The sequence below is a fragment of the Bombus huntii genome, chromosome 4, assembly GCF_024542735.1.
Source record: "Bombus huntii isolate Logan2020A chromosome 4, iyBomHunt1.1, whole genome shotgun sequence".
In the NCBI taxonomy this organism is placed as follows: domain Eukaryota; kingdom Metazoa; phylum Arthropoda; class Insecta; order Hymenoptera; family Apidae; genus Bombus; species Bombus huntii.
This window is the reverse complement of record NC_066241.1, coordinates 15,185,954-15,210,708: the sequence shown is the minus strand read 5'-3', so window position 1 is coordinate 15,210,708 and position 24,755 is coordinate 15,185,954. Positions and strand designations below refer to the sequence as shown.

The 24,755-nt window shown below is 30.8% G+C and overlaps 1 protein-coding gene across 1 annotated transcript in view; it reads right to left on the bottom strand.

The window, feature by feature from the left end:
* The window catches only part of LOC126864413 (division abnormally delayed protein), a 242,240-nt gene that overhangs the window by 8,142 nt on the left and 209,343 nt on the right, over positions 1–24,755 (bottom strand). Inside the window, exon 6 of the mRNA XM_050615751.1 lies at positions 4,289–4,433. Coding sequence (XP_050471708.1) covers positions 4,289–4,433 — 145 coding nt within the window. The remainder of the gene's footprint in view (positions 1–4,288; positions 4,434–24,755) is intronic.

Below are 24,755 nucleotides of genomic sequence, written 5' to 3'. Positions count from 1 at the left end.
TCGCTGTTATTATACAGTAATATATTTAACAGAATATTACTACCATCGTGACGATATCACAAAGAGAAGTTAGATTTCGCATTCCAATATGTCACTTGCAAATTGAAGAATCATCTGAAGGTAACGAAGTGAAGAGGGTGTTTCAATATCTTATTAATATTAGATCTGTCAGAAAGCTTTGTCGCTGTTATTATATACAGTAATATATTTAATAGAATGTTACTAGCATCGTGACGATACCACAAAGGGAAGTTAGATTTCGCATTCCAATAAGTCACCTGCCAAGTTGAAGAAACATCTGAAAGTAACGAAGCTGCTTAGAAATTATACGTTGCCTGAATAATGATCTGTGTTCTTGTTTCACTGATCCAATTAGCTAAGACATGGAAAAAATAAAACGCGAGTAACGTAAAAATTCATAGAGATACGAAGGATTTCAACATTTGTTGAAATGCTATCAGCCTTAAACGGACGTTGATATATTTCATCTAGCAAATCACGTTGAGACAAGTTTCCGTTCCACGAAATCAGTAATTAATGAAATCCTTATTACGTATATACGTCTTACGCATGGTTACGCGGACTAATCTAACTTTGAAACTAATTGCAACCCTTTCCTGTCCGGAAATGCGCTGAAATGTCTGTCTCCATTAGCATGCGATAAATATCTTACTAACGCTTTGCCGTCCTTTTGTTTCACACAATGGCTTGTCAGCGGATCCGGTTTACGTTAACGATTATGAATTCGCCACCGCGGATGACTGTCTTCATAAACATATAATATTTCATATAATATAAAAGGGTAGGGAAAAAGGACAAAGAATGTCACAGAAGAGCTTTATAGAGAAAATGAAGTTTTAATATCTTAGTCCATCATAAGGAAAAAGTTTAATGAATTTAAATACAGAAGCTCACGAAAATATTTGAATATTTATAGAAACTTTTTATGAATATATATTATTATCATTCGTTTCATGTAGGATATATGTATTCTAAAATTTCATTTGTAGTGTGAGACAAGACTCAATTATCATTTCTCGCATTTGAGACAAATTTGAGATTGTAAATAATATATAAATAATATCTGTTTAAACAAAGTAAAAGAATGTTATCTTTCGAAATATATACATATAACGTATTTTTATATTTTGTTCCATAATTATTATGTTTTTACAGAATTAGTTAATAAAAATATGTAAATAGCGATCAACTGCCATTATGTTGTGACACCTTTATGAGGAAGAATTGAATAAAATATTAATTTATGTATTCACAGCTGAAATTTGTGGAAAGTTATTGTAGATGTTGTAGAAATAGATACATGTTGTTGGCCAGAGTTCATCGAAAATAATAGAATGTCAGAATATCGTATTTATTCAGCGTATTTATTCAGAGATTGCTACCAGTTTCATTGGTGTTTTATATTTTCTGACATAATTTGGTCGTACTAATGCTATATATAATCAATTATATTTGCAAGAAATTCTCATAAGGAAGAAATTAAAATTAGAAAATCGATAAGGCCATAACATTAGTATTTTATTTAAAGTATTTATTTATTTACGATTATAGTATTATTATTCACTAAGTATTTATTTATTATTATATTGTTTTTGATGCGAAAATGAGAGCGGTAAATGTAGAAAATCTCCTGTAATCCCAAAAGAAAGAAATGATAATCTCACAATCAGTAAGATAGCTTTCGGAGAGAGCATGTCATTCGCGTTAATGGAAACGAAAAATTGTTTACTAAGACATTTTCTTCTCCATATGACGAGTGCTGCTTTTAAAATTTTCATCTCTTTTCTTTGTTGTTAGTTAAATTATTAATTTATTTGCAATGCTTAATTATTGATTATTACATGTAGTGACGGAGGGAAAACAAATTGATTTGAGGGTTTACAGAGTAATCATGACAATGTATATAAATAAATTTGGAGTGTGGAAACAAAGAGGGAGAAAAAGCTACAATATTGCGACCATTTAATTGTTAAACATTTGTTCTTCATTATTTAAATTGCCAAAATGTTATTTCTTATAATATCGATAATAATATGAATTTACTATTGCTATTTACTTGTACAAATAATTGAAATCTTTTTCAAAGATTGATTTCGCGGAAGGAGAGAGAGCGGATATCTATGATATTCTGATAATATTTAAATAAATGTTTCTTTCCGGTTATGAATATCTACTACAATAACCAGGACAAGCTATAGCTTTGAAACGGTAGAAGATAGAAATATATTTCATGAATCGAATTTCATCAATCGAATAATACATGCAATATACAAATATACGAATAATACGATATATCCATTCTGGAACTGATAGTACTTCGAAGATTTTAAGATCATCTATATTTTTAAAAATAGATTGATAATTTTTTTTTAACCAGAGGTGATTTTGAAAACATTGAGAAGATGTTTAATTACTCAAAACGTTACAGCTTTCGGAACAAGTACCCTGTACCAGATTATAATCTATCAATCGGAACAATTCAATTTCGCGTAAGGAAATTTTTTTCTATCTCCTATCGTTCCACAGCTATAACTTGTCTCAGTTGCGTGAGATACCCTGTATGATATAACGTAAAAATTATTCCAGGGAATAGCGTGTACTTTCTTATATCCTGCAGCTTGTTATAAAATGTTATACATAATCTGCGAGTAATGTTAGTCTAAACTTTCATGTGTCTCAGAAGCACACTTGAACTACAACGCTTGACGTTGTCTGTGCCCGGAAGGTACATTTGGATTGCGAAGGATTAAACGCTGCTATCCGCATTTGCTTAAAGCGATTTTCGCGTTTAGCTAATAATCACGAACAAGATTACGCGGAGCTAAAGTGCAGAGAAATGCCCCGTTTCGTTCGTAATTACAACCGCGAGGCTACTATTGTATTATACCGAAGCATAAAGGCATCTTGGAGAAGGATTAAGAATGTTGGTTCGCCGACTGTCTCTTTAGAAATTGCTATACCGGACGCTGTGTTTAACGTTCTACATTTTACGGTCTTAATTTTAAATAGCTGGCTTTTCGATTCTTTTCATTGCAACTATAATTGAGATATTAAGTTTAGCGAAGTTCCTCAGTTATTTCATATATTTAGTACGAAAATTGTAACTGATATTAACATATTGCCTGTCTGTTAAATTTTGTATCTAATATTACTTATACTGTTTAATGCGATCACAAAATAGTTATTGTGTAATTATTAATTAAATAATATAATTTTTATTTGACTTAATTTAATATCAGTTAGCATTATTTAATTTATTATTGAAAATTTTATAATTAGTTAATTAATTATTTAAAATATTGTATTAAGTAATAGTAATTTCTCTTAAGTGCTTTAAATAATTCCATTACTATCAGAGGTCAAACCTCGAGAACAAATAAATATTGTTGTAGTAACTATTATACCTTCTAGTTTCTTTATAACAAATTATTCTTTTTTTCCAATAATCTTTTACAGGGCGTTATCAAATATAAATACCCTTTAAAATATGAAAAACTTATTAATTTCTTTTTTAATATTACGTGTAAGTAAAATTTAATAATAAATATATCAAAGAAATAAATAATAAGAAATAACAAAAAATTAAAAAAATTAAATAATACTTTCTTCGTTTTGTCCGTCATTATAAGCATTTAGTAAATTAATTACAACAAAAGTCGTCACTTAATTTATATAATTGATAATAATTTAATAATGTGATTTTATTTGTTTTACCGCAATTAATATTTGTTTTATGAATACATAATTTCAAGATTTGTTAAACTATGAAAAAATTTGTTTTAAAATAGATTAATATACGAACACTTTCTACACTTATTGTACGTATAATTTGATTACACGTATTCTCCGAAAGTTTAAGAACTGGTAATATAATGTCATCAGTAGACTATGAATATTTATAAATTTTCATATTTTTATATTCGTACAATTCAGATCTTTATAAATAAGATAAAAGATATAGAACCTAAGTAGATATTTGTTGTACGTTTTAAACAACCAATACTTCCATTTATGTATTTCACATGTTTTTGTATATTATATATATATCTTTATTTCTTTAAACCCATAAATGTATAAAAATCTACAAGTTTAATTATAAAGTTGACGACCATGTCGAACCGGCAATAGACAAAGTAAGCGCATCTCGTCTATCTGGCAATCCGAAGTCGCAAGTCGAAAACAGGATGTGAACGAGAGACAATTCAATCGGAAACACGGTCAGCCAAGGCTGAGTCGAGGAACACATTACGGTTGAACGTGGACTCACCTGATTAATGTGCCTCAATTGGTCAATGAGCACGCTGGTGTTCGCGTTGCCGTAGGAAGTTGTTGTCGGCGACATTGTCGTTATGGTGAACTCAGGATTGTACCTCTGCGCCATCAAACTCGAATCCGCTACCGTCTTTGTGTATCTGCGAATAACGAGAAAATATGTGAAATTAACTGGCTTGCTAATGACGACATGCACGTACATACACAGGCTCACAAAAATATTCCGACACTTGCATATGCTTTACGTGTGTCATACAAAACGTTTTGAAGTTTTATTAACGCTATTATGATACTCATCTATCACGATTATAAAAGCTTGAAACAAATCTGAAAGTATATGTATGTATACATATTTAGAACAAGTATACATACATGTATATTTCACAGAGATCATGAAAATATAATAAGCAGCCAATTATTCGTTACATATAACATTATGTCGTACAAAAAAATAAAAAAAAAAAGAGAATTGTGCACCAGAATCTGAAAATTTGTTAGCTCTGATCACATGATAATTTCGAAGGACCATGTATCTTTATTTTCTGTGTTACAAAAATAATACAATGTTGGCGCGACATATATTCTCCGATACGACGAAATAATTCCATAAGCTAATCCATATTACGAATAATGTGCTCGATAAGTAGGTTAAACGGAAATTTACTATTCAATGAGATATGTAACGTCGAAAGACACGTCAACGTTACATTGTTATCGCAGCGCATTTTCTCCGGAGAGAGTAGACGATGGGAACCGTTGATTGATCGCGGTGTAATTGAATAAATATCAAGCATCGGCCGTATCCGCGCGATCAAAACGTTTTGACGGCAGATAGAATCGCGGCCTTTTGCATTTTAAGCGACTGTAAATTCCGCGCGGCGACGCACCGCGTTTTCCGGAAACGTAAATCCGATTTCGCGATTTCCGTTGAGTGCGATGGTAATTGGATAAATATCGAATGGTAGCCACTTCGATATCGAGCGTTCCCTCTATCTCCACCCCTCGCTTTCTGTCTGCCGATAAATTCATCGGTTTAGCCGGACGTCGTGTAGATACGTTGCACGCGAATACATTTGTTGCAATCTTAATGAGGTGTTCATAGAAGACGAACCAACTCCGATTCGTTGGTCGACCGCAACAATCTCCCACCGCGAATTGGTCGACAAAAGGAATCAATGATTACGTTCGTTCTGTCACGTTTCTTTAAATGGAAAACGGGACGATTTAATTTTTAAGGTAATCGGTGAATGATTGTACTCCTATTATCGAGTCATCGAATTTTTATACCCAGCACTTTGCCTTGGTTCAACAGGCAAGAAAAGGCCGAGTATTTTAGAAATGTTTCCAGTATAAAATTGTAAGGAAATTACGCATATTGATAGTAATTTTTTAATATATTATATATAAGTTAAAGTTAACTTTTTAAGGGATGAACCAGGTTAGGGAAGATTTTATTTAAAATAAAGATGAAAAATAACAATTATAACTGTTTTATTATTTTTTGAAATAATGGAAAAAGTAATTTTGATGCTTGTCCAAAATCAAGTAAAATATTAAATTGAATTTTAAATATTGTATTTTGAATGGATAGAATCAAAGCATATTTAAGAGATCATTTCAGGAAACATTTACTGAAACGTGAGATATCAAATAAAATAAAAAATTGTTTCAGTTAAATAATTGTTAACAGTTAAATAATTCAGAGAAAAGTCAATCGTTTGTTCAAATAAAATACTACAATTATTTCAAAATAACATCTATCTAACAGTCAAATAAAACAACATATCGTTCAAATAATCATTTTTCGTTCCGAATTTTATTCAAATAATACGGAAATTTAGGTTGTATGAAGCTTTTTTTTTTATAGAAGCCTTCCTGCGATATATCACTGATTCATTTGCAACATTTTGCAGTTTGTATAATTTTGTGATTTACTATTGCGTTACTCGTTCCATTAAATGCTTCGGATTAACATATTAATGGCGTACTAATTCACGTATTTTTCCTGTTAATCTATATTCTTTGCGTTAGTTATAAAAATAAATTAACATATTCAAATTAATTAACACTTGATCGAAAAGGTCGATTTGTTTATCTTCTAGGAAATCGGTTACAAAGATCAACATTTTTTTATTAGAATTACTGACACAACGATCCGATCTATTTATATATCAATGCTCTGTGAATATCAATGCGGAAATACATAATTATATTATGGCTTTCAAATAGCTGTAACGAAATACCGTTTATAGCTTGCTGGCAATAGAAAATTAATTCGCAACGGTCACGGATTAAGATGAAGTTCTCCCGAGATTGCTTCAAGTTAAAAAGCCAAATTAAGAAAATTAGTTTATAGAACGGACCGAACCCCCTGGGAATTGCTGACATAAACCGTGGCTCGTTAAGGAAACTGTTCGGATAATCTTAAAGACGGAACTTACGATATGATCCTAAAGAAATTCAAAAACTTTCAGATGGAGTTTCAGTTTCTAATAATCTCCTATCAACGTCACATATAAAAAGAAGTTGATATTCAAAATAGTTGACGATCAAAAGTAGTTTAACATGTATGCTTAATCGTTAATTGATATCATCCAGTTGATCCACATGCCTTTAAGAGATAAGTTACTTAATTTCAAAATACTTCAGCCCAATTTCTATTGTATATTTTACATCATAAAGACCATCCATAATATTTATCGAGAATATAAAGAACAAATATAAAACAAAAATTAAAATTAGATAATTTAGAACTAAATATAACCAAACTCAAAATCCAGCGATAGCGATCGAGGTTTAACGACACAAAAATGTTATAATGCATATTTTTTATGTGAATGTTAGTAAATTCGGCAAACAGCCATCACAAAGTAATAGGACAACAAACAATTGATATTATTTGACTAAATTATAATCATTTGACTAAAAGAAACAAGTCATCTGTCTTTCAAAACTTATTGCACCAGAATGATTTTTTTTATAAGAAAAATTTTTTCGTACATGTAAAATCATCTCATAATAAGTAGGAACAAATTGATTTCTCTCATTATGCATTTTTACTCGCCAAACAACAATAACAAAAATAAAAAGTAATACTACAGCGTATGAATGGAAGATACTATAAAGTAAAACAAATAACAAATAATAACGCATAATCCCATAAAAGTTAACCAATGTCAAACCAACAGATTGGTATATGTGCATAAATAACAGTGTTATAAATATACCTGTAGACAAAGCGTTTAATTACACACGAATAGTGACAAATGTCAATATTGCCATTTTGAATTGAATTATTAAATCATCAATGCGTCGAGCTAAACTAACATCACGTCAATCGAATGTTCCCTTCCAAAATGACGCTTGAAGCAAGTGTCACGGCTAAACTGTAATTCTATTAGTACATATCATTCTGCCACAAAAACCGTTAGTCGTGATCAGTCAAATGATGCGAAATCAAGGCATTCAATGTTTTCGACATTGACGCTACGGAAATCGAGCATACGCTGGCGGCACTGAATTAATCCATTCGCGGTGTAAGTAGGATTTTAATAATGTAATTTCGTTGCGCGTTCAATGCATACTTAATTAATAACTTTGCAAACATGGAGATATAATGAAATTAAGGAGATCTACACGCGTTTCGTGCAATAATTTCGTGATATTGATCGTATCGGTTGTATGAGATTTCATTTACAAATTTGCGTAACAAATTTATGTGAAAAATTCTCGGTGACTGTTTCATTTGGAAATCATGAAATGGTGATAAAATGAAATCTAAAAATATATATATGCTGTATATAATACACATATGAATATATACTGTGCGGCTATTAGGATGTTTACTGAAAGTAGCTATTTAAAATTTCACGTTGAAAATAAACATTAAAAATTTATCTAAAGAGATTTGTAGCTTTTTTTTGTATAACTCAGATTTTTTGTGCACTATCATAATTATGTTGCAATGTCCAAGAAGAATAGCACTTTTCTTCTTATAGAATTCATCAAATTGGAATATTTTGGGGGTGACAGTACTGAATATTGTACTTTCTTTCTATTTTTTTCAAAGAATGTTTTGTTAGAGTTCCAAAGATAGATCTAGAGGTAAAAGAAGTCATGATTATTGACATAAAAGATCAAGTGTTTTAAAAACATTTTATATGCTTTCTTTTTCAACACATTATTCTATATGTAATATTAATGATACTATATATAATGTTATGCGATATAACATTTCATATATATATATAATGCTTAATTATATAAAATATTATTTTACATCCAATAGGATGGATTTAGCTGTTTGCATCATTGTCATCTTTGAGTACCATTATAAAATATCCTTTTTTTTCGCTATATGTACATATGTAATTATATAAAAAATGAAACTATTTGATTTCGTAATAAGATATATTTTGGTATTCGAGTTTTTGACATAGAACAAAGTCGGAATCCAGTCACTTAGTTTTGCAACTATATATTTAAAGATGACAGAACGCTTCCACAATATGTGTTTGAGGAACATTAAACTTCATCGCGGGTTGTCTAGTAGTAATGCGACGATTTATGGTAATCGTCGACTGTAAATTATTCCAACATATCGCTTTTGATCGACCAGAATGTGACACATTATCTAAATAAAAATCTCTTGATAAGAATTTATGGAACCATCTGACAAGTTTGAACCTTTGTTCTTCTCCACATATTCTACAAATGTTCTTTACTGTTTCCATGATCGCAGAGTGTTAGTCTCTTCGGTCTTTGTAAACCAGTATGAGTCGAATAAGCAGTTACCAACAGGCATTTTGTATTTAAGTATTTATTTTGAAAGGGAAATTCTAAACTCTAAAGTCTTAACCAAATATCGTTAACAAAATTACAGCTATATACATATAGTGGGGGACGTTATATATACGTATATATAATGTACATGTACAATACAAGATGTACATATGCATATATGTATAATACATCTATAGTATGTTAAAAAATGAATTTCTGTAAAATAATAATTTATTCTGTTACTCTAATTAAAAGTAGCTGTAAATTCTACATCATATTTCGAAAAAATTTTAACAGAAATCATTTTAATTTTTGGTAATAATAATGATATGTTATATATTCATAAGTAGACTGTGGATTTTTATGCATTTATAGGAAATTTGAAGGTGCAAAATTTCACAGAATGTACATAATATGAAAACATATGTAAAATATCGAAAGTATAGTATTCCCTATAATACTTAATAGGAAAAACAATTTTCTACCGAGCCTGTACTTTTTAAATTATATTCTGAAAAATATAAATTTACAATATAAATACCCGCAATCGAGTCATAAGAATTAATATAAATGTTTGTACCATTTTCATAAAATGACTCTTCTAACTCTTCTAACATGTAGCTATAATATAATTTTAACTGATAACAGTTAATCCGAATCCAATATAATAAATAAATTAATTTAATAAAACAATACAACTGTTGTTAAGGTAGATCAGTAAGAATAAGGGAGAGAATGGTAATAATTCAAATTATTTAATAATTAATTATCCATTAAATATAACAATTACATGGTATAAAAAATATACAGTTTGCTATAAAAATGAGTAAGTACGATATGTAATATTATAATATAATATTACAAGCATAATATTTAATATTATCAAATAATAAAATATTTAAATTTAACATATTTAAAACCAGAATCATCTTTTTCACTATCAGAGTTACCCTACTAAAAGTATCACCGAATAGATTATAAAAATCGAGCACGGAATAAATCCTTGCCAGCTTTGCGAAATGGATTTAGCTCGTTTCACGAAACTTCGCAGTTTCATGGGAAGCACGCGCTCAGCTTATGAGCTGAAAGTATCATTGAATACCGTCGCTTTATGCGAGGACGGAACGAGATGTGCTATCTTCGATGCAATAATAGCTGGCAGGGGATACGAGGAGGGAAAAATCGCGGGACTTTTTGCAATAGGGTAGCCAGGACTCGCGAAGTTCGGACAAGCGGTGCTTCGGGCGATCGTTCGCTGGCCATCATGTTCCTGCACTTATGCATGCAAATAGGGGTTAATAATGCAGCACAGCCGCGAATAATAGCACGATAATAATTACGCGAAAGCTAGGCCAGCTGTTTGGCCGGTTAAGAAAATGTTGCTATAATTGCAACAAGCTCATTACGGAAGTTGACGATGAGACATGCGCGATCGATTCACTAGTTTGTTTCCATGAAAATGTTGTTTAAGCCCTTCAACATGGATCACTGTTTATGTCACACATCAGTATCGATAGGATATCTAAAGCGCTAAAACATGTTCCACATCTGAATATATTTTTGGATTTTTAAAAAGATCGTGAGCAAAGTATAGGATACCGTAATACGATAATTGTATAAATTATACGATAATAATGTCATATGGTAATAAAATAATGTCGTAGGTAATTCACCGTGGGAAAGACTATTTTGCTCTGGTGTAATAAATATGTACGCTACCGCTCTGGATAAAAAAATTTAATAAAATAATTTCACTCTGCAATTATTATAACTACGCGTAATAGAATATTGCGGCGTGATTAAATTGATTTCTGGAAGATTTTTAACAGATAGTAATAAAATTGGTGTATTTGTAATTGTCAAACTTTAATTACTAGTTAGTGTGATATTTGACAAACTCATCTTTAGATTCTGTAATTTCTGAATTAGATATTAGATAAAAAAGAATCTTCTAAACTGATAGAAAAACTTTGAAAGTTAATACAAGCAATGTTATTTAAATATTAAATATATGTAGAGAGAAATTATTTATGTAATATATTATTTAATATATAATATAATATATATATTATAATATTATGATATAATAATATTATATTATATTATATAACAATATATAATATATAGATATAGAGATACCTATATAATATATAGTAAAGTATATTATTACTATGGTTTTAGGAAGTTGCTTCAAGTTTATATTAAGTTGTCCGGAAAGTGTCTTTCTTTTACAGACACGTCTTTTACAACAATGCATCTTTATACAAACATGAAACCTAATCTATCTAATTTTATCTTGATAAAACAAAATCGATCATACGTAATTCGATAAAATAATATAAAACGGAAAATGTTGTGCATCCATTATTTCCTTATAAAACGAAATAAACTTTTCGGACGACCTAATAGATTGCTGACTTCATAAGAAACGGAGCATGTGCTGCTTCTAATTATTCATTTACATTGTCAAAATTATGTGAATAAATTATATGGGTTAAAATAAAACGCATCAGTTAAAAAGTACATACATTCGTACGAAATATGTACCGTACTGAAACAGATGTAGGCACAAGTTATCATATAAATCCGTTAATTGCAGAAGGTATTGAATTTTCTAACTGAAAACTATACGAGAAAATTACGATAAGTTTACTTTGTTGATTTTCGGACTATTATGTCATTTGTTAAAAAAAGCATTTTACAGTGGTTGAAAAAAAAATAATCAAAGATAAATTCAAATATACATATAAACTTTATGTGCCTGCTTTATTTAATTATTATGTTTGTTAATTTAATATTCTGCATAACTCCCCAATATTAACATTCTTCAAATGTTGAACAGGGTGATAGAATGTATATTTCATACTTTTATTGGATTTAAAAATTGTTGTTCTGTAAAAGACATGAAATGTGAGTTAATCCTATTTTTCACGTATGGCCTTCAATTGCACAAGGTGTTTGCTTCAACGCATATTTTTGCTCAAAGGAAACGATTACAGACTCTGTTGCACGCACATAAACGTTTATAGGTTACACCGATGGAATTTTTATTGATGCTTACATATAGGAATGTGATTATAGGCCAAAAGAATGGATTTTAACGTATATATGTAGACGTTTATAGGGTCAAAAAGTTTAGAAAGAAACAGCTTATCGATCAGTTTTGGATAATTTTGTCGCTCGTTCGATAGGGTCGTATGAAAACCCCGGAACTTGTGACCATGACGTGCTATAACTCCTTCCGTGTTACCTTAAGCTAACTTGATATAAAGGGAAGATTGAAAACGATATAAAGGAATATCTTGTACTTTGATATTGTACAAGATGTTTCATAAAAGTTCGCATAAATTTTGCTATCGTGTTCCAGAGTTGAAAATATATAAGAATGCGGTATAAGCAGAAGCTTTTAAAAGCATCGTTAAAAGATTGTAACAAAAATATGAGACGAGAGAAGCATGATAGCAAGGTTACTCTTTGTATAATGCAAGGCAAAAGTAGGTAAGTGATGTTTGCGTTACACGTTAACAAAAAATAGAATTATCGAATTAATATTTCACTGGCCGAATAATTTTAACGATTTGATTTTAAGCTTAACTTCATATCATACATCGCATATATATTAACACAAGATGTTCACATTCGTTTATTTATTTTATGTGTTGCAAATCCATCGTCGTTCATACTTTTATTGTGATTTTCTAATGAAATATTTATTTGTCTGAGTTTATATGACATATAAATCGTGTTTAATTAATTTTGTTCAAATCTGAATGTATCAGCCTTTATGAATACATTACTGTGTTCATTATTAAAAGAAAAGTTCATCTTAAATGATTTAATGCTAGTAATATTGACTTTTTTCTGCAAATACCGATTCGTGGATTACTATATGAGTAATTCATGATATTAAAATTTAAAGATAATTGACTAATAATCATTATAAACATAATTAACTAATAATAACTAATGATCATCGTAAAGCGACTGTATAATGAATATGTTGAATGAGGCATCTATAACATATGATAATAATCCATAAAAACTACAAGTATATTAGCAAAATTAGTAAAAAAAGTATATTAGCAATTAACCTTAAATCGACTCATGAACAATTAAGTATAATTTACTGTTATAATTTTGTACCTGTTATGGTACTAAACAATTTACAGTAAATGCAAATGAAAATAAAATTTCGTCAGCTAATGGACACCACAATCTCCCATTATCTACAAGTATTCTTCGTTCGTTACTTTTACCTAATATATACAATAGATTATCGCTTAATCGCATAAGAGCATGCCATCATCCGACAACAAACTTCAAAAACTCGCAACAACATCGGAACCGTATTTTCTCAAAGAATCCCACTGAACTTTTCAACTGCATAAAGCCAGTTTCTTTTCTCCCATTCCCTCAGTCCTCTCTCTTTCTCTTTCTCTCTCTCTTTCACTTGAACGCTTTATCAGCCGGCGTTGTTTAACGACTCCGCTAGAGCAGTAAATAACAGCGAGCAGTTAATTAACCGTGAAACGTTCTAAAGTTGCAGGTTGCCAAGCAACAAGTCACAATTCGCGGGTATTCGGGTTCAAACGTCTGGGAAAGCAGAAACTGTACGTACGGTATTCGCCGTATCTCGTCCCTGGCAGCGCACCGTTTGATATTCCCTTGTTCGTTCGCTCGTCGAGAAGCGCGAGGAAAGAATTATCCGCGAAAGAGATAGGGTAGAGAAGGAGGAGCGACCGTTCTATTTGCGTTAGCTATTCTCAGATCATCACTTTTGAAGCGCACGCTCCCACAGAAGGCATCGCGTGCCATTCATTAACCAACCCACCACGCCGCAAATACTACCAGGGTTCCGTCTGTGTGCATCCTTTCTCCGTTTATCGTCGACTAATCACGACTTTCCACTTTTTTTCGTTCTTTTTCTTTTTCTCCTTTTTTGATCCTATCGTGTCTCGACGATCCTTGGACAAACCTATCTTGCGTGTCCGATCTATCAAACGAACCAACCTTCCCCTAAATTTTCCGTAAGATTCTCGCGGAATTTTCAGATAAGAGTACGAGAAACTTCCTGCCAGGTCCCTATCCAAATGAGAAGATAAACATTATTTATCTTTCCTCCGTCATTCTCAATACGGAATCCAGTCGTTCGGAATCCATCGCGTTTAAATATAATTAGTATAGATATAGAATCCAGAAGATGGAACGGTTCAGTACGATAAATCGATTTATGAAATCATTTGCGCATTACGTGCAATCGCGTTACTTGCGGATTACGTGGCAGTCGCTTGTTCGAAGGTTTAAGTTCGGCGATGAGGATTGAAGAGTAAAAATTACACGAGCGTTTGATTCAGAGAAAACTATGCTTTTGAAATCTATTGCCGAATGTGAATGACGCGTGTCTCGCGCAGAATTCGTGAAAAGTGGTTTGCAGTAGAGTTTCCAGGCTTCGTATGCTTCCTTCCATTACGTCCTCAACGCGTTATGTCTCTGAAAGAAGTACATTGGATCTGTGTGATGTGGAGGTGACTGACACGGACGACCCTGCGGAATATTCCTCTCACACTGAATGTGCAAGCGTTAGGCGATCGATGATCAATAGCTTGATCGTTCGAAAAGTCCATCTTTTTATTCTTGTTGTATATACTAAGTGTCTGTTTCGTTTGGAAACACGAGACAATAGTTCAAAGAAGTAAAACATTAAGCTAATGATTTTTGTATCGTTTTCCAATAAAAGTTTGCACGGAAGAACCTACAACCTATATTTTCAAATTCCTTCGCCTTGCTAACATCTTGATAACAATTCGCTTATATTCTTCTCCTTCCTTACTCCTTTCTCTGTTTTGCGTGTCTCGCTGATTCGTATCTTTCGGTATGCCTATGGTAATCATAAGTCCTTATTCAACACTCAGTTTGTTGTCCCTTTCGTTCTTTCGCTCGATTTTTCTTAGGTTCGTTCCACCTTCCCCTTCTCTGTCTCTTTCTTCTATTTTTTATCTTTCTCCTTCTCGGTATGTTTCTTTTCCTTTTTCGCTCGATCTTCTCGTGTTCCGTTTCGTGAGCGAAGAAAGCTCCTGGCGACATTTTGATCGATCGCTCTTGCGGTCGGATTCGTTCCCTCGCACGCTACACGCGTGCAAATTAATATCGAATCGGCGGATGATCGATTACACTTTTCGCGCAAATCGAACAAGAAATTTTATTAACCTCGCGCGCCTCATTAGTGTTCATGGTTCGCTCGTTGGCAGGATACGATTATATATACACACGTCATTTGTTTATCCGTTATGTACTTTGTATTGATGTTCAAATAATATCGAATAACTTTACCTAAAAACGATATGCGACACGGCATTGCACAAACATTATCTTTGTCAGTAATGAATGCATCGATACTTTTAATTCCTCACTGTACTTAAATTAAATATTAAATATATACTCTCTGAATGTAGATGTATTATTGTTTTGTGAGTGTATATTATAAATATTAAAATACTTGAACGAACTTATGCAAAACCTGATAATAATTACGCGGCAAGTTATAATATGCAATATATATAATATTGTATATAATATATAAGATATAATATACATCTATATAAAATATGTTTTTATATATGTGAAGTATTTTGCAAAGAATATCAGATATGTGTATATGTTAGTTAGAGACGTTAGTCATAATTAATCGAGAACCTTCGTCGATCAATTTAACATACATTTATAGTTTGATATCGTAAAATATGATGGGAATATATTTTAATATGTTGCATTCAACTTCGTAATATTTTTTCGATTCGTAATATGGAAACTGAAATGTCTTAACAAATTTGCATTTTATTTCAATATATCTTTTTCTTCAATATTTCTAGTTATACATGTATATATATGGATTCATTAGGTATTTTTCGATATCATTTCATAATTATTATGAATCGTTTAATAGGAATGGGCAATAATATTTGGATAAAAAAATAGTTAAAATAATGATCGAAGTACGTAATGAATTTAACGAATAACACTAAACATATGAGTTCTTTACAATCTAAGGTTCCAGAAAAGAAATAATAGTTCTTAAAGATTTTAACACTTTTGCAGTAATTTTTCAAAATTATTTCATTTTTTGGTAAATGTGTTGAAAGTATCTATTTACGAACAGCTTAGTTTTTATCTTACAAGCAATTAACACAGAAGCTTAAAAACTAATTGACTTTACTTATACTTTTTTATACCATCTTTTATATCTTTTTTTCTGTCTTATTATTGGAAGCTTCGATGAAACAAAATGACGGAATTCTTCTCAACTTTGAGAAATTCGTCCCTGTGAAACTGGAATAAAATATATGAGAAACGAAAATTTCTGTTAGTGAAGGGAACTTAAATCTTCACAACCTCGTCGACAGTTCATTTTAATCCAGGTCATTTTTCTAAGACAAATACAACCAGGTGTAATATAATTTGCGTGTAAAGGAACAGCTTGATAATAATTTTGAACGTCAACGTCGTGGATGTATTTGACAAGAAGAAAAAACGAACAAGGAAAAACGGAAACGTGCTGAAAAATTATAAAGATTCAGTAGGATACGTATCAACGACGAAAAATTTTCTGCAAGTATTGCGTTGCAGCTGCGCTTCTTGACGCTTCTCAATGCCAACCATTCACGTGCACATACTCACAAACCTTTCCTGTCCTGTATTTCTTTACTGTTCTGTCTTATACCTACATTTCGTTCGTTTCTTCCAGCTCGTATTTCACTTCACGCTTTCTTTTTTTGCTTTGGAAGTAATTTTCCCATATATTTCTCCGTTGTTATTTTCTCTCTGCCACTAGTCTTTGTCTACGATTCCGCTTTTTAATTTACTTTCTTATTAATCATGTTTTACCTTTCGTCTCCTCTTGTTCTTTCACCTTAGTCTATACACAGCGTGTACAGTCTATACTCTATACAAATGCTTTCACTGGTATACATTTCCGTACTCCTTTTTTACCCGTCATCCGTCTCGTCTGAAAGCATGCTAATCAAATGTAAGGAGATCTAATTTAATTTCGAAATTTAATTACGCGCAGTCGTCGGTACGCGTTTCATTTTACGCTTTATGTCGTTCAAATATTGCTCGCTAACGTCATTCGAGTAATGAACAGTATAAGATTATATGTATGTAGAAAATGTCGGATTTTATGAGTACATATGCCGCTGATTTGCTAGACGAGTAACAAAACTAAGAAAATAAATTTGCTAGGAAATCACTTTAAAATAGAAGATCTGAAGAAAAGAATTACCAGTTTTTCAACGATGTAGCCATTTAAAAAATTATTTTTTTAACTTTAAGCCATTGGTAACCAAAGCTGCGTTAAAACAGTATTTTATTTCCAACTTTTAGGTATGTTCATTCATACCGCGTAAAATAGATGAAAAATTACATTAATGGACAGAATTATTACCCGATATCGGTTCGCTCGGGAATTTAAAAGACTTGGTTGAATCTCGTTGGATAAAAGGTAACCACTGGGTAAATGCCGTTCGTTTTTCCCGTTATTCAACCACACGTCGTCCTCGATGATTCTACTCGCTAATTAAGTCAATCTCCGTATATTTGAAGGATCCTCGGGAATCCCGTGGCCGCGTAAAACGAGATCCGCACACGTCCCTCAGACTATCATGCCCGCTGTCTGTGAAGGTTTCGGGTTCGGTAAGCATTCGCTCTACTCTTTGTCTCCGTACTTTCCTATTATTTTCCTTTTCCCTTTTCGTGTCAATTCCAGTTCAACGATCGTCGTTCACGAACGAATCCACGAACCTTCCATCCATTGCACCACCGTGCTCGAGCCATTTTTTCTCGGCCCTTTCTCAATTTCTCTGGCGGTCCTCGATTCGATTCCCTGCCATTCGACCACCGAGGTGTCGGAGCTTCGGCCTCCGCCACGATTTCTCGCATTCTTCTGCTTGTTAACGATCATAATTCGCCGTTGATGCAATTTCGACCGTCCAGAATCGAGGACGTACGAGAAGAGAAGCGGTTCGACAAAAACTGGTTCGCTGCGATCGAAAGCTATCAAGAGTCCAGTCTCCACCTTGCTCTTTCGGTATGTGTTAGGTTTTCCTTCGTACGGTTTCCTATGGGGCAGGGACTTTTGCGTACAGAGTATTCTTTCTTAGTTTCAACGGTCAACTTATTTTTCACGTCTCGTCAAGAGATTCATCCTGCCGAGTTCTTGTCAATCGGCGCACACGTGTAAATTTCACCGAGCTCGAACGATCATACAGATCAACCAATAGTAATAAGATCTCGGTAGGCGAATTCATGGCAGGAAATTCATACGCAGCATTTGAAGTGACGAATGTTCGCTAGACAGCTTGTGAATGTATGAATTTTACTATGTGTCAAACGCTTTTGTTCCTCTTTATTTGGTTTTGGTTGATAAGGGATGTGACGTCGCTAAACCGCGTATATCTAGGGAAATTTACATTTTTACGAATAAGAGAGAATCAGAACCTAAGCATAAGTTTGTTTACCAACAACATATTAGAACGCGTACTATACGTTACGCTCTAAGGAACATTTCATTTTTGTATTTTGTTTCAATTTTCGTCAAGTAAACCAATATCCGTAAGGTAATTGTATTTCCGCGTTACTTGTCATTTTTCGCCGGTCACGCAGCTTATACGCTGTTATATGCTCGTCTATCTTCAATTTCAGTTCGAACCTATAATAAATAAATCAGCAACTCCACCTATACACCAGATTTTTGAAAATTTTTCCTGGTTTCAGTTGACCCTGTAGCTGTCCTAAATGAAGTCATTTGTCTCAGAACCTTACGCAGCTTGAACTATAGAAGGGTTTACACTTTACAATCAACGATCTACTCCGCCTAAGGAAAGAAACCTAGTTTTAGTCCTAACTATACTTTGTAATAAAAGGAAAGTCAGTATATTTTATTTTCAACCTTTGAAAACTCTAGAATCAACCAAACATACGAAAGTTCGGAGTTATGTAATAAATAACGTAAAAATTCAGTTTTATATCTAAAATGTGATTTTAATTATTCCTTACAATGTGACGCTGTTGAATGAACTCTGTAACAGCGTCTTTGTAACAGCGTAAATACCGTATCATTTGATTATGTTTTTTTGCAGCTTATAGATTATAATATTAATTCTGTAATAGAGAAGCTTTATGTTACTTTTAAGAGAATTAAAAGTAAGACTGTACTTCAAATGTTCACAAGTTGAAATAAATTTTAATTAGCTGCATGATAAGTCAGATACGCGTCGTTCATAAAGCGAAGTAATTAAAATTTTAATCGAAAGGAAAAAATGAAGGTTAATTTAAAATGATATTTGTAATGCAGTATTTAAAAGAAAATAAATAGTAGTCAATAGTTTCATCGTTATTTCTCTTTCCATTTCTCTTTAAAGGATAGATATATTTTTAAATATATATTTTTTTAAATATGTTTATATTTCTTTCATTTTATATAATTTGACTACAGAATTTCACGCAAGTTATTTAACAAAAGATACCTAAATTTTGGAATCGTCAAAAGAATTTCGGTACTTATTTTTATATATTTAGTTTTACTAACTTTGGTATTAAAACTATTTATTTTATGTTGTACCTACGGTGTAATTTATGTAATGTGCAGAATAATATTTCGAAACACATAAATACTTTGTAACAACAATGTAACATATTTTATAAATAACTTTTGTTTAATATTTCTGTATTTTGCAATATACATATGTATAATTATAATTTTTCTTATTTCATAAGACACTTCATATAAGTATAAATTAATATCATAAAGATTTATATTTTTTGTCTGCATTTGGCATATAATTTCGCGGTTAAAATATGTCGAATTTATCAGCCATTAAAATCATGTCGACGATCACGAGATTAATGTTTTTTACGTGGTCTCTCGAGAGTCGAGTTGTAAGACATGTTCAAAGTGATATGAATCTAATTGACGTGGAAAAAGAAAAATGGATAGCTTTCACGTAAAAGTTATAAGAGACGGTATACGATAATTTAATATTCATAAAAATGTAAGTAGGTTAAATTATGTTAAATAACACTTTCACCTTAAAAACTGAATATGTATATTTTTTTCTCCGACATTAAATAATCTTTATTAATATACATAAACGGTTGTTAGCTAAAATTACTGATATTATTATCTTCTTTTCTATCTTTTGGATTAATTTAATTTTAAATGTATATTTATTTAATCGTCAAACTTGTTTCACTTATTAATAGTTAATAAACTATCACTTAAGGATTACAAAGGTCTTTCTATGCTCATAATTGCGACAATATTATACTTTAAAGTTGATTTGTTTGAGAACTCTATTATTTACAATTTCCATAGATTACAAAAATGCGAAACTGATCTTAGCAGCGATATATTTAAAATTTTTAATAATCGATAATTGTTGAACAGGAAAAAATGTTACTTTTGCTATACTTTTCATTAAATTAATATTTTTTATTCATGTTACAGCAACGTAATATAATACGATACAGGAGAATATTTTAAATTATAGTCATAGTAAATAAATTGGAATTTAATATCCCTGTAATAAACTAATAAACTTGTGTTTTCTAATGGTAAAAGTATAACGTACTCATATTGAAGTCCTTCATCTTTTAATCTATTAATTTATATTTTAATTAGAATCTATTACCTTTTAATTAGAAATTTTTATAATTATAAAATTAAAAGTTTACAAAGACAAATTAATTTCGCACAAATAGGGCGATTGTAATCCTTCTAAACAAAATTTACTCCGAGTACAAATGGAACGTCTCGCATTAAAATATAAGGGATCCAGAAATATAGGAATTATTGTATCTGAAAAATTAAACGATCAATTTTATCGTCAAGTTAATTCACCCCTCTGGATAATAGATTAAAAATCTAACTTAAATTCACATATTTGCGACTTACATTCGATGTATTGGAAACTGGACGTACTATGAAACTTTGTACAAATGCATACACGACGATCGATTTGTCGAGGAAGTTAGAATAGCACATGCTTTACGTCGGATTAATATTTCACTGGCGTCAGTGGCGAGGCTCAGACACGTTATTTGAGCCACTTTGAAAACCCTGGATCTCCGTCTTCGTGTATAATTCAAAAGCCCTTCATTGGTTGCGGATCACAGATCCGAGCACCTCTGTGCTGGAATATTCGTGAATTAAAGCCAATGAAATTACCTTTATATGTCGATATGACATTGTGTGTCTCTCTGTTAATTGATAATCTCATAAATGTTGCGATCGATTCCATCCCTTTCAGATACGCAAAGCTACTGAAGAATTCGTTTCCTTAATGGTGTAATTTAATCAGGTATGTTTCAAATTTAATATACTTTAACGATCTTTGATATGTTTGTCTCAATCGAATAATTATTGGAGACTGTGTTTTCAAATGAATTACATCTCTAAGCAATGCATATATGGTAAGTGATAGACGTTTTTATCACACGAATGTATAGAGTTTATTTAATTTTCACGAAATTGTTTTAATAAATAATATCGAACGATGTTTATCAGGAAGATACATTAATATGCATTAAAATTACGCGAAATGGTTCAGATTAAATAGCTAGAATAAAACATTAAGAATTACAATAAGGCTTAAAAGTATACAAATTTGTATACCTTGTATAAGTATTTTTACTTAGCGTAACTATGAAGTCCAACTTATTGAACAGTAAATTTATTTATCTCCGAAATTAGCATTTACATTTTATAAGTGTATAGATACATATCTATAGTATTTAATACACAAATGAATTTATCTGAAGCCTTACCGAAAGAGGCTTGAAATAAAGATTTTATATATGTATCAGATAAAATTCAAAGAATAGATCTTTAAGATCGTATATTTCTAGAAAATTTAAGATAGTTTGTCAAATATTACCGCGTTATAAATTTCTTTTTTGAGATAGTTGAATAATTTAAAATAACTTATTATGAAATTAAATATATCTTGATAATGGAAATATTTATGAAATTACACTTCAATACCTATGTATTTATTTTCTCTATATTTAGAAGGTATTAAATATATTACTGTAGTAGTATTAAAAATTTTATAATACATGTCTCTTCCATATTAATAATAATAAACAAGTTATTTACATACTCCATTTATAAGAAACCTGTATTTTTAGTGCAGATATTACACATAAATCCTTATATCCCTATATTTTTTTGTAATCAAAATTTTAATTGTAAGATCTAATTGAAAAACAAATATTTGACGAATCATGTTTTGCATACAAATTGAAGCGCGAGATTGGTACCATTTTGATAACTTCATAAATAACGATGTTCATGATGACTTGCTTCAGGTTTGGATAGATTTTTAATTTCGTTTTTTCTACGTACATGCGTATCGTATAATTCTTTTATACTTTATAAATTATCGCTCGATATAACAGTATTGATTACCGAAACTGCAAAATTTTTATAATATATACAGTATAAGGCAGAACTAATAATTTCTTTTTCTATTGAATAATTCAAGAATATCCATCAATTTCGAAAGAGAACTGAAAATAACCAGAAATTTCAGAGAGAAGTTAATCCACGATGTTACGGGAAATTCGATAAAATCGTTTATACATTACGATCGTACGATGCAAATACATGTATCGACATAATTCACACACCGTACTTTCTATTATTGTGCATACTGACAAATATCGAAATAAATATCGCAACACACCATTTCAACGTAAATAAATCGGTTCGTACTTTGCTCTATTAATTACCAGAGTGCTAACTAAAGTACTAAAACTGTCTTACTTAAAATCATTTACGCAAAATTATAGTTATCGAATCCTCTACATTTTCCATGCTTTTATCGGCCCAATTTTACGTCCATTTAACTTTCTAATATAATTACAGATTGTTCGTCTCTGAAATTTTATTTCATTATTACGATTTAATAGAAAATTTTAGATCTTCCCGTATTTAAGTATTAATGTTTAATTATGGAAACTTTAACAAACAAAGATACGTACATTACATCAAAAATATTTTATATTTAATACGCTTTAAATATGTTTGTTCAGATATATGTATCATAGAATTATATAATTGCGGATAAATCAAACTGCAATGATTTTACTTTTTATAATCACCACAAATACGAGTAGCGATATATTAAAACTAAAATCTTATAACTATATTCTATTCTCTCAAAAACTATATTCTATTACTTGACAAACTCCTACCTACAGACAAAGAATCTTTAATTATTAAAATATTTTATACACATACGTATAAGTTAGAAATAAAAAAAATCTTCTAGCATGATAAAAGACTTCCTATGTTAATAAAAGACCCAATTTTTAATAGATAATTTACATCATTATAAAATAATAGTAAACGTTGCATTCAATTATTAATTCATTATTAATTTATACACTTTGGCAAAATTCTTTCATTGTTACTACAAATCGATCAAAGTATCTGGATGCTTATGTAGTTCGTAGTTATTAAATAAAATAGTTATATCAGATTAATTGCACAATGATTTAATATATAAACAATATAGATACTAAATGTCTGCGATAGTTGAAAAAATACGAACGTCTGCAATTAGGAATTAAGAATATACGCATTCAAAAACAAAAACATTAATGAAATAGATATGTATATAGGAAACTCAGATTGATTATTTAATTAGCACTCGAACGTATGCCTTCCATCTGTCATTCCACACGATAGATAACAACGGATGCTGATAGAATTCGTAAATGATATTAAAATTCCTCGGTTGAATTCAAGCAGTGGTTTCCTTTAAATATAGATACATATAATATGCAAATTGCAAGTTACTTTGAAGTGTTTGATAAACTCTCTTTAAAACATGTTGTTTATTGTGAAGTTCGAGATACTTTGCCGTGTACTTAATTCCATGGTAGTTTTATCTTCTTATCTGCACGAACAACTCGTATTAAACTTGTTCCCTCCTTAAGGGAATGCGAAGCGAATAATTGGTTTATCGAAATGCAGAGTGTCGTTGGTATTTAACTTCGTTTCAATTTTGCTCTCGTCTTTGAACGCTACCACTGATATAATCTTTCTTTCCTAACGATACTTCGTAACAATTGTTATGATTACTCTTACTCTTTTGTTAAACTTTCTACAGGAATTTATATTTTATAAGTAAGTATAGAATGTATATTCTCTTTTTTATTTTGATAATCGGATAATTAAATTTTTTCTATGATTTATGAATGGAAGTTATTTTGATATAACTGCAATAACAAAAAGGAATTGATTAATAGAACAGTTTATCTAACAACATAATAATAACAAAAAGGAATTGATTAATAGAACAGTTTATCTAACAACATAAGTATCAGAGCAGGTGCAATGTATCTTTTGTTAGTCTATAAGCTTTTAAACTTTTTATTGATTAAACATTGAAAGTATCTTCACTTATCTTTTAATAACTGATAGATTCTATCGATTAGGAGCTTCCATGTAAATAATAGACTTTTACTGAAAAAGCATTTTATTTAGAACATATTACCACAATAAAATAGAATATTATTTTGCAAAAATGTTTCTATCAATTTTTTCTTTTTTAATTCATTTCATATCACTGTGTTGGAGATATTCCTCATAGATAACTGAAATCCATATATTCAATACG